This window comes from Myxine glutinosa, chromosome 2 (genome assembly GCF_964187855.1).
Source record: "Myxine glutinosa chromosome 2, kmMyxGlut1.1, whole genome shotgun sequence".
Lineage (NCBI taxonomy): Eukaryota > Metazoa > Chordata > Myxini > Myxiniformes > Myxinidae > Myxine > Myxine glutinosa.
In genome coordinates this window covers 183210857-183223128 of record NC_136262.1, presented here as the reverse complement: position 1 = coordinate 183223128, position 12272 = coordinate 183210857, and the positions used below count along the sequence as shown (strand labels likewise).

At 44.4% G+C, this 12272-nt stretch overlaps 1 protein-coding gene across 2 annotated transcripts in view; it reads right to left on the bottom strand.

The window, feature by feature from the left end:
* Window positions 1–204: 204 nt before the first annotated feature.
* The window catches only part of LOC137421011 (retinal dehydrogenase 2), a 187491-nt gene continuing 175423 nt past the window's right edge, over window positions 205–12272 (bottom strand). For both annotated transcript variants that reach the window (XM_068106642.2, XM_068106643.2), the window contains exons 10-13: window positions 8434–8598; window positions 6132–6289; window positions 5136–5210; window positions 205–1061 (exon numbers count right to left, since the gene is read on the bottom strand). In XM_068106642.2, coding sequence (XP_067962743.1) covers window positions 989–1061; window positions 5136–5210; window positions 6132–6289; window positions 8434–8598 — 471 coding nt within the window. In that variant the 3' untranslated portion in view covers window positions 205–988. The remainder of the gene's footprint in view (window positions 1062–5135; window positions 5211–6131; window positions 6290–8433; window positions 8599–12272) is intronic.

Here is a 12272-nt window from a genome sequence, read left to right as displayed (position 1 = left end):
AAAGAAAAAGAAAAAAAAAGCCTTCCCAGAAGAGTGGAGGCTGTTATAGCAGCAAAGGGGGCATCCAACTCCATATTAATGCCCATGGTTTTGGAATGAGTTGTACGCAGAGCACATTCGGGTGTGATGTTGGGTGTCCACATACCTTTGGCCGTGTGTGTGTGTGTATGTGTGTGTGTGTTCAAAAATGGAAATACCAAAAAGAACATTGAATAGTTTTATTGTTATTCGAGATACTGACATAAATTTGATATGAATACATGTATTAGACTTGTAAGTTTTATTTTTTAAATGTTATAATATCGGAATGGAAGGGCTCTGTTTTGGACTAAATGTGTTCGTTATAACAAGACTCGACTGTATAAAGGTAAATTTGGGCCGGTGGTTAAAATGAATGCCATATCGGTATCGGAGGTTCAACCACCGACGCTGTGAAGATCCTCACCAGACAAACAATGCACAAACTCGTCATCGCTCATCAGGATGACCATGAATGACCCTCCAAGCTTAGTTATGATTGAAGAGTTGTTGTTTAAGTAAATTAAAGGGAGAAACATTTCTCACAGTTACTACATTAAAAATATCAAAAAACAAGTTCCATGTTCATACTAGAATTACCTTTGGGTTTGTATTACATTTCCATGTGTTGATGTGTGTTCCGAAACAACCCAAGTTCACCGTGATGGTCCATCACATCCACCGTCGGGAATTAAAACTTTGTTCATAATTTTGTCGTCTATGAATCTCATATACGTTTGTAACTTAAAGAAGTATTTAAATGAATACTTCATATTTTAACCTTTTTGGAAATAAAACTGCTTGCAGCAACACCGTGGCAGCAGGTGAAGTGCTGTTTCTGGGTGACTTCATGGACGTGCCACGAGAAGTCAAATTTCTCGTTTCGTTCATCCCCGAAAGGTCAATCAAAGTTGGCTTTCATGGCTCGTTGTCGATGTACGGATACTTCCAGGGATCCAAGTGTGTCCCATCACAGCACCTTGTTCGGAAGCTTAATGGTGACCGTTTTCACTTCGGTGTACTCCCGCAGGCCATATTCACCCCTGAAACACAACGCGTGCAGCTTCATGGGTGTCAAGGATCAAGTACTGGTTATTTGGTGGGAGGAAATGAACGTGACTGGACGATAAAGTGTGAATGTTGGAGACAAAAGCTGAAATAAAGGAGTAATCTTAAATTGTGCAAAAAAAAAAAAAAAAAAAAACCGGCAGAATATCCCATTCAATGCGAACAAAATCAAAGTTCAACTGCAGAAAAAAATTGATATAAAACACTCGACGTGTTTTTTAAATACCAATGAATATGAAATGAAACATGGAGTGGCTTACAGCTGGAATTCCATGAGTTTGTATCTGAACACAAGATGCACGAATGTGCCAAGCGATGCATGGACGAGCCGTTTCTACCTGTCCTTAGTGCTAACTCCATTGAAGATACACATTCTTAAGTAATAGAGGGTCCTGTTCCAAACAGAGAATCCTTATGTCCTGCAAACAATGAACCCACCTTTCACCATTCTCCCAAACTCCTTCCATGGAGACGTACATGAAGTGAGCACCCTTTACCCGATGCAGAGTATGGATACGGATCCCGACTCAGGGAAAACGGATCCCGACTCAGGGAAAACGGATCCCGACTCAGGGAAAACGGATCCCGACTCAGGGAAAACGGATCCCGACTCAGGGAAAACGGATCCCGACTCAGGGAAAACGGATCCCGACTCAGGGAAAACGGATCCCGACTCAGGGAAAACGGATCCCGACTCAGGGAAAACGGATCCCGACTCAGGGAAAACGGATCCCGACTCAGGGAAAACGGATCCCGACTCAGGGTAAATGGACCCACACTCAGGGGAAACAGACCCAGACTCAGGGTAAATGGACCCACACTCAGGGAAAACAGACCCAGACTCAGGGTAAACGGACCCACACTCAGGGGAAACAGACCCAGACTCAGGGTAAACGGACCCACACTCAGGGAAAACAGACCCAGACTCAGGGGAAATGGACCCACACTCAGAGGAAACGGACCCAGACTCAGGGAAAACGGACCCAGACTCAGGGAAAAGGGACCCAGACTCAGGGTAAGGGGAAACAGACTCAGCGTAAATGGATCCACACTCAGGGTAAATGGACCCACACTCAGGGGAAACGGACCCAGACTCAGGGTAAACGGACCCACACTCAGGGAAAACGGACCCAGACTCAGGGGAAATGGACCCACACTCAGAGGAAACGGACCCAGACTCAGGGAAAACGGACCCAGACTCAGGGTAAATGGATCCACACTCAGGGGAAACAGACCCAGACTCAGGGTAAACAGACCCACACTCAGGGAAAACGGACCCAGCCTCAAGGTAAATGGATCCACACTCAGGGGAAACAGACCCAGATTCAGAGAAAACAGACCCAGACTCAGGGAAAACAGACCCAGATTCAGAGAAAACAGACCCAGACTCAGGGAAAACGGACCCAGACTCAGGGAAAACGGACCCAGACACAGGGTAAATAGACCCACACTCAGGGGAAACAGACCCAGACTCATAGGAAATGGACCCACACGCAGGGGAAACAGACCCAGACTCATGGGAAACGGACCCACACTCAGGGGAAACAGACCCAGACTGAGGGTAAACGGACACAGACTCAGGGGAAACGGACCCACACTCAGGCTAAACGGACCCACACTCAGGCTAAACGGACCCACACTCAGGCTAAACGGACCCACACTCAGGCTAAACGGACCCACACTCAGGCTAAACGGACCCACACTCAGGCTAAACGGACCCACACTCAGGCTAAACGGACCCACACTCAGGCTAAACGGACCCACACTCAGGCTAAACGGACCCACACTCAGGCTAAACGGACCCACACTCAGGCTAAACGGACCCACACTCAGGCTAAACGGACCCACACTCAGGCTAAACGGACCCACACTCAGGCTAAACGGACCCACACTCAGGCTAAACGGACCCACACTCAGGCTAAACGGACCCACACTCAGGCTAAACGGACCCACACTCAGGCTAAACGGACCCACACTCAGGCTAAACGGACCCACACTCAGGCTAAACGGACCCACACTCAGGCTAAACGGACCCACACTCAGGCTAAACGGACCCACACTCAGGCTAAACGGACCCACACTCAGGCTAAACGGACCCACACTCAGGCTAAACGGACCCACACTCAGGCTAAACGGACCCACACTCAGGCTAAACGGACCCACACTCAGGCTAAACGGACCCACACTCAGGCTAAACGGACCCACACTCAGGCTAAACGGACCCACACTCAGGCTAAACGGACCCACACTCAGGCTAAACGGACCCACACTCAGGCTAAACGGACCCACACTCAGGCTAAACGGACCCACACTCAGGCTAAACGGACCCACACTCAGGCTAAACGGACCCACACTCAGGCTAAACGGACCCACACTCAGGCTAAACGGACCCACACTCAGGCTAAACGGACCCACACTCAGGCTAAACGGACCCACACTCAGGCTAAACGGACCCACACTCAGGCTAAACGGACCCACACTCAGGCTAAACGGACCCACACTCAGGCTAAACGGACCCACACTCAGGCTAAACGGACCCACACTCAGGCTAAACGGACCCACACTCAGGCTAAACGGACCCACACTCAGGCTAAACGGACCCACACTCAGGCTAAACGGACCCACACTCAGGCTAAACGGACCCACACTCAGGCTAAACGGACCCACATTCAGGCTAAACGGACCCACACTCAGGCTAAACGGACCCACACTCAGGCTAAACGGACCCACACTCAGGCTAAACGGACCCACACTCAGGCTAAACGGACCCACACTCAGGCTAAACGGACCCACACTCAGGCTAAACGGACCCACACTCAGGCTAAACGGACCCACACTCAGGCTAAACGGACCCACACTCAGGCTAAACGGACCCACACTCAGGCTAAACGGACCCACACTCAGGCTAAACGGACCCACACTCAGGCTAAACGGACCCACACTCAGGCTAAACGGACCCACACTCAGGCTAAACGGACCCACACTCAGGCTAAACGGACCCACACTCAGGCTAAACGGACCCACACTCAGGCTAAACGGACCCACACTCAGGCTAAACGGACCCACACTCAGGCTAAACGGACCCACACTCCGGCTAAACAGACCCACACTCAGGCTAAACAGACCCACACTCAGGCTAAACGACCCAGACTCAGGGTAAATGGACCACACTCAGGGGAAACAGACCCAGACTCAGGGGAAACGGACCCAGACTCAGGGGAAATGGACCCACACTCAGGCTAAGCGGACCCACACTCAGGCTAAGCGGACCCACACTCAGGCTAAACGGACCCACACTCAGGCTAAACAGACCCAGACTCAGGCTAAACAGACCCAGACTCAGGCTAAACAGACCCAGACTCAGGCTAAACAGACCCAGACTCAGGCTAAACAGACCCAGACTCAGGCTAAACAGACCCAGACTCAGGCTAAACAGACCCAGACTCAGGCTAAACAGACCCACACTCAGGGGAAACAGACCCAGACTCAGGGTAAATGGACCCACACTCAGGGGAAACAGACCCAGACTCAGGGTAAATGGACCCACACTCAGGGGAAACGGATCCAGACTCAGGGTAAATGGACCCACACTCAGGGGAAACAGACCCAGACTCAGGGTAAATGGACCCAGACTCAGGGTAAATGGACCCAGACTCAGGGTAAATGGACCCAGACTCAGGGGAAACGGATCCAGACTGGACCCACACTCAGGCTAACCCACACTTGAAGCTAAGCTAAGTGGTGGTGCTGTCATGTTACCAGTTTAAGTAACATGATAATCAACTCAAACAAACTATTCCACAATTCCAATTATGTTTGTTTGTTCCAAAATGAACAGAATGTGTGAAAGCATGAATGGATGTACAAATGAAGAACTGCCTAATGAATGAGTAAAGTTAATCTCAATGCCATCCCCCCAACCCACTACACTCAATCCTCCTTCCCACCCCAAGGACATCATGATGAGTTTCCAAGTAAACAAAAGGGAAGTGTATTGTGTTGCTGGAGTTGATTGGAATTGATGAATGTCTTAAATATCATACACTTACATCTCCCTTCCGTTTCCTGACATCTTGAAACCACCAAAGGGACTCTGACAATTGACTGCGTTGTAACAATTCACCCTTTATGGAGACACGTCAAACAGGTGGTTAATGTACTGATGTAGATGATAAATTATTCACATGTAATGTACATTAGTTTAAACTGAAGTTCTGAGAAATATAATACAGTATGTCTGATAATGACACCAAAACCTAAGAATTATCTTCTTCCAAGAACAATAAAGCATAATTTTTAAGTGATTCTTCACCATTGGGAGATAGGGCCAAAACGATACATAGCAGGATATCTCAAAGGGTTATGGATGGATTTGGATGAAACTTGTTGGACAGGTTGGGTGTCTGACAAGGACGATTCGATTCGATTTTGGTGAAGATCTGAAAATGGATTCGGATATGATGAAAATTTTTTTTAAAAGTGATTCTTCACCATTGGGAGATAGGGCCAAAACGATACATAGCAGGATATCTCAAAGGGTTATGGATGGATTTGGACGAAACTTGTTGGACAGGTTCTGTGTGTGACAAGGAAAAAGCGATTCAATTTTGGTGAAGATCTATTTGGTGAAGAAGCTAGTAGAATTTTTTAAGTGATTCTTCACCATTGAGTGATATGGCCAACCAGGTGGAGGTATGCTCTCTACTGAGTGCCGTTCTAGTGTTATATTTATTGATACAAGCAGGATGAGGGGAAACTATGTATCTATCCATACCGACAATGTGATCAGCAACCATTCAAGGTGCATTCACAAAAAGTCCTAAATATTGACAATCTTATAGACCTTACATCTTTTAATGAGTACCATCCTTACGAGCAGAACCCCAGGTTGCCAAGCATACCATCTTGTAATCTCTCAAGTATCCACAACAGCCCAATGACCCACATCTCCCAATGCCTCATCTAGATGTTTGTGATTTTGCTGTTATTATAGTAATCCACAGCTCAAGCCTAACTCATGTATGTATCTGTATGCATATATTCACCACACAGTTCCAGCTTGCAGGGCAGCGGCCGTGTGCAGAACGGTGTCCAGGTCTTTTGAGAAGATACCCGCAGCTAGGCCATAGCGCGTGTCATTCGCACGAGCCAAGACGTCCTCAGAAGTAGAGAAGCTCAGTATTTGCTGCACAGGTCCAAATATCTGGATATTCCATGGAAAATTCACAAAAAACATCAGAAAGTGCAATTGATTTTTCCTCTTTATCATGATGATTGCTGGCATTTTATTATCCTGCTTACTTCCTATTCTCACTTAGATCCATTATATAGTGTATGGATAACAACAAATATTGGTGAATAATGAAACACAATATAACAGGGTTTACAATAGTCTAATCTTACTATAATTCACCAAATGTCCATCTGTCCGTCTGTCTGTCTGTCCGTCCGTTCGCAGGTACTGCAAAAACGGCTGAACCGATAGCAACGATATTTTGGGTGGGTAATCCTGGGACACCCTGGAGTAAAATAGGCTATATTGTTTTTCCAATTTCAGCTTTGGCCTCCAGCATTTTCTGGTTTGGACTCCCGCATCACGTTATTTTCCCGGCTACCGCACAAACGGCTGCACGGCTGCACCGATCGGACTCGGTGACCTCGGACAAAGACCTTTTATAAGGACATGGGTTGTATCCCTGCTTGAGAGAATGCCAACCCCCTCCCCGCCATCATGGTCATCTCTCCAACTTACAATCCCACGAGATATGCAGAAAGGATGACCCAAAACCAATTATCTTCTTTTTGATTCATATATAAACATCATTAAAAGTAAATAATGACCTCGGCCAAAGTTCAAACGACGTGAGTTTAATCTCTACATGAGAGAATTCCACACAGCTATTTGGGCGGTGTATACGCTAACAGATCGCTGTCTCCATCGATCTTGCCAAGGCTGTAACACCTATCGGCTCAAAATCCTTTTAACTGTTGACTTGGTAGTTTTTACAATGAAGGAAACACGTATCGGAAGTACAAACTACAGAGCGATTGTGAATGTGACAGCTCTGAGGCGTCTTTTGCTTCGCATTGAATTATTCATTACATTCATTCATTACCTTCGCAAAAGCGGAAGGTTATGTTTTGATCGCTGTGTATTTATTTGTATGTCTGTGTGTGTGTGTGTATGTTATTCGCATAACTCAAAAAGTATTCAACCGAATTGCATGAAATTTGGTGGGATGATTGGTTATTATACGGGACACATTTGATTAGATTTTGGGAGCAATCGGGTCAAAGGTCAAGGTCAAGGTCACGAAAAGGGCAAAATCGTATTTTTACCAAGTACAGAACAGTAGCTGCGGCGAAGGTATGCGCTCTACCGAGTGCCCGTTCTAGTTCATTCATTTAATGATCATTACGCTCATTCTTACGCTCATTAAACATTGAACGTTCATTAAACAATTACGAAAATAAAAACGAAAAACATTATGAAATTACGTTCATACGTTCACATCAAACACTACCGTGAACACAAACATCGTCACAACATCGTCACAATGAAAACATCATCACAAACGTTACGTTAGGTCATTCAAACCGTGAACACATCGATTAATTATTATTGGAGAGCCCACTGCCCAAATTTGAAACACGATGTAATAATATTTACCGATATGAACAGTGATGTGGCTTTTATTGAAATTGTACAAATACCGTTTAGATTTTGATGATTTGAGTGTGATATGATTTAACGGATGTTTATATAAATCGTTTAAAATTTAAAAAATCCTCCGATTTGATATTTTGCCTTTTCATTTGGGCCTCCCAATTGAAGCCCCGCCTGTAGGGCGGGTAGCGATGCTAGTATGTTTAATACATCGTTATAATGTTATGACGACTTAGCCTCGAAACTTGATTCCAAAAGATAATAATAATAGGAAGCACACAGTGAAAATTGTTTTGCAATACATGTCCCCTACTGATCCCAATTGGCATAACTCCGTGAGTAATTGATGAAACGCCCTGAAACTCGAACTTCTTCTGTAACTTATCATAATAAAGCCATGTACCAAGTTTCAGTTGGATATATTAAAGAGTATGGGGAAAAAGTCTGGAAAATCACAGGTGGGATGAACAGACAGACAGGAGGACAGAGAGCAAACCTATAGCCCCCTCTGATGAAACCGGTAGGGAACTAATAACCATTCCTTTTACGCCTTGAGGCACATAGGAGCAGCTGAGAGTGTTTGATTGGCTAAGGAGTACAATCCTGGACAGGTCGGCACCGTCGCAGAATTCCAAAAGATGATTAATTCAACAGAAAACGTGAAAGGTTTGCACAATAACCTCCTCGCGAGCAATTCGCATGTCATCAGTGACGTCAGAGAAGACCGTTGGCTCCACGAAGTATCCTTGGTCTCCCCATGTACAGCCTCCACACTCGAGCCGTGCTCCCTCCCGCACACCGCTCTTGATTAACTCCAAGATGCGCTTTCGCTGGGTCTCGTCTATCTGTTGGGCCAAGGGGAGGCCAAATCGGTATACACCCACTTTACCAATGAGAAACAAAAACTGACATTTCTCAAGGTTATACAACACAAAGTGAGAATGTTGTTGAAAGTACAGGGCAGCCCAATGAATGACAAAACATATAAAATTGCAGTTGCAAAGTTTAAAGGTGCATAAAGGAACAATAGACTCATCAAATATGAACAATTATCCTTGGGATAATTATTTATCATAAACGACTTGATAAATGTGACAGCCCGTTTCCCTACGCACATCCTCAAATGTATTGCAGTTGATCTGTTGAACCAAGGAGGAAGCAATGGTGAGCTGGAGCTTCCGTGATATGTAGAGGGGAAGGTGGAGTTAGTGAAGATCACTGAGGAGGTGCGGCCAACATTAAAGAGGATGAAGAAGGGAAGAGGTGGACAACAGTGACTTCAACAAAGACACACCCATTGGGAAAAAGACACTCCATGCCACACTGCCACTGCAATCTACCAACGGAGTGAACAGACTGGAGACAGTCAAGAGAACATAAACAAACTGAGTCTACATTGCAAGGCGAGAGACAGCTCTCTCTCATGAATCTGACTATTCCAAATCTTGTCCCCTGTTTTCACCAAATAGGCAGGTTACTAAAGGTCCCACCTTTACTAGGTTCAAGACTGGGTCGGCCTAAGATGTTCTCAAGCTGTTCCATGCACAGGACTCTGTGTGTATGCTTTCATGCACCATTGCATGCACATATGAAGTTGATGTCCGATCCATGGACATCACGCCCCTGGAAGAGTTACAAGAACAACTGCTCTCTGATGCACCTCAGCATGCCAATGGTGATGATTCAGCAATCCATGATGCCAAAAAAACATCAACTCCACTTGGCAGCAAGATTACAAGACACAACTGCTCTCCTTTTTGAGCTGGTGCCCCTGCCTCACATCTTGCCCTTCCTGATGCCGCAAGGCCCTCAAAATCATTGGGATCTTACCCAGCAAACCCGAGTGGCTCGGCCTGTTACATTTGCATTGCAAACAGGTCTCTCACCTCTCTGTATTCTACCACCTCGTTTTTGGTCTGGCACCCTCTGTCCTCTCTTGGCTCTGTCCGTCCCAGGTTTCTGTAGGAGCAGGTCACCCTGTCTGGCACACACAGTCTCTTCTTGTTGAACTCCCAAAATCCAGGCTCACTGCTCTCTTCCACTCATTTGTTCCTATTTTCTCTCGCCTGTGGAACCAACCTCCCATCTGTTCAGTCCTATTCTTCCCTCTAAGGCTTAAAGATAGCTGTTCACCACACCTCAGGTCACGCAAGATCCATATTCATCATCTCTTCTTTCCCATCAACACCCATGTATTTTACCCCTAAATGAACCTACGAGTATTTCCAAGCACCCCACTTTTCCAGGTTATTGTGATTTTCCCACCTCTCGCTCACCTCTTTTAGTTTGTTAGTTGTCAGTTGGTTTGTTCCTTTTCTGTTTCATCCCCACTCTTTTCCTTCCCCTTCTTGCTGTGTTTCAGATTGTGTACAACTTGTTCACCTCCGTGTGTCCTCCCCCTTCTCCTTGATCTCACTCTCACCTAGACTTTGCTGTAGGTGTTTTCCCCTTTCCCTTTTGTTCCATTCCATTCTTCTCTAGCTCTTCCACAAGCCTTGACCATGTATACAAAAAAAGAGATAAAAAAGAAGAGCTTTAATCCTCTATAGCAGTGGTTCCCAAACCCATGGTCATGACTAAAATGAGGATCACGACTAAAATGAGGGTCGCGAGGATGTTCCTGAGGGCTGTGGGACGGTCTCCAAAAAAGAAATATTAGTGTTATAAGGGGATTACTTCAATGGCACAATATGGAGGATTATTGAAATAGTAATTAAAGTCGAAGAGTTGTGGATAAGATAGCATCTGTTATGTTTGGATTTCACTTGTTATTACTCCCGATAGGGAGTAATGAATTCGATCATGTCCGTGTGTGTGTGTGTGTGTGTGTGTGTGCGTGTGTGTGTTCGTGTGTTTGTGAACAAGATATCTGGAAAAGTTCTGAACAGATTTGGATGAAAGTTGGTGGGATGATTGCCCTTGGGATAAGGAAGAAATGATTAGTTTTTGGTGAAGCTCAGGATATTATTCTGGATCCATGAATTTTTTGAAGGATTTTTTTACCATTGGAAGATAGGGCTCAATTTTTTTTAACATTATCTTCTATATATTCTATATTTAACATTGTGATATGAAAATAGTTTTCATATTTGTTGTAAATGTAGTTTAAACTCGTGGTTATGCGTTAGAGCGGTGTATTTTGTTAGCAGCGTCGTCTTCAAGGTTCTTGTTTTCTTTTCTAATAAAGACATATTCTGTCATTTTAAAACCACCAAAGTGTGTATTAGGTTTCCCCGTTTCATAAAATGTATCGTTTGATACGTATAATGCTTTAAAACAGTTTGTTTTTGTTTGTTTGTTTTTTTTACCTCAGAAGAGATATCAACATTTACCTCAGCGAATGTCAATCGTGGTGTCAGTATTTGATGAACTTATAAAGACTTAGGTGAGTTATAACTTATAAGTGTGACAAACATGTGCACGGGATTCTTCCCAGAATAATGAGTGGTCGCATTAGCTTGTACGACTTAAAATGAGCGAGTTTTGTTTTCACGTTTGGGCCAGTTTTACATGTTGTATCCCTAAGGAATGAAACGAACGTTTTTTCCTGGCTTACAATTTTATTTGAAGTCACACATGCCTCAAAATACACTCACTTATATAGAATTGAACGCTGAATCCGAAAATGTAAGTGAAATTGCCTTGTTTTTTTAACATTATCTTCTATATATTCTAATAATATATCTGTGCAGTGTCTGTCTTGTGTTGTCTTGTCTTGTGTTGTCTTGTCTTGTGTTGTCTTGTCTTGTGTTGTCACTGAACTACTCCCTCAAACTTTTGTGAAATCGTACTATTCCAACTTGACCCACGGCGGGAGTATGCGCTCTACTGAGTGGCGTTCTAGTAATTCACATGTAATTTATGTTTGGAAGTCACATGTTATAGTTCATATGTATGGGAAACTGAAGTGATAAGGTTGGTTTTGGAAAGTGGGAGGAGTTGAGGAAAGACGGGGTTTTTGGAGGCCCAATGGGCATGCTGTGCTGTGTTGAGATTTCGGATTAAACCATTGACGTTACCATCAAGTACGTTTCGGGTAATTGCTGGATACAACAGCATCCATATACGTTTAATATAATAATGTTCAAGTCCGTTCACGTCCAATACTCGTGCGTCAAGCAGACCAGCGAGGAGCCTGTTGTTAAGTAGCACTCTTATCTGAATGCGGTTATAGATGGCGCTGTAATTTTAGCGTTTTGAGCTTAATTATCGAATGCACTGTTTTTATTCATTAAACGTTTTTATTTAAATTTAAAATGTTTGATTTTGATACATTCATAACTGTTCCAGATGAGTTTTATCATTGGAGTTTATTTTATTATATTCTGTGGCCAAAATTTCTTTTTTATTCTGAATCATTCAAGAATGTACAAGAAAACCAATTTTTCACATATAAGAAATTTGATTTTCGCCTGTGTTGACAGTTCACAATCTGACAGTCGTGCTTTCACTTGTTTACTGGAGGCTGAGATCGAGTTACGACAAAGTAAGTATTGCCTGCATCATACTTGTCTTTGTT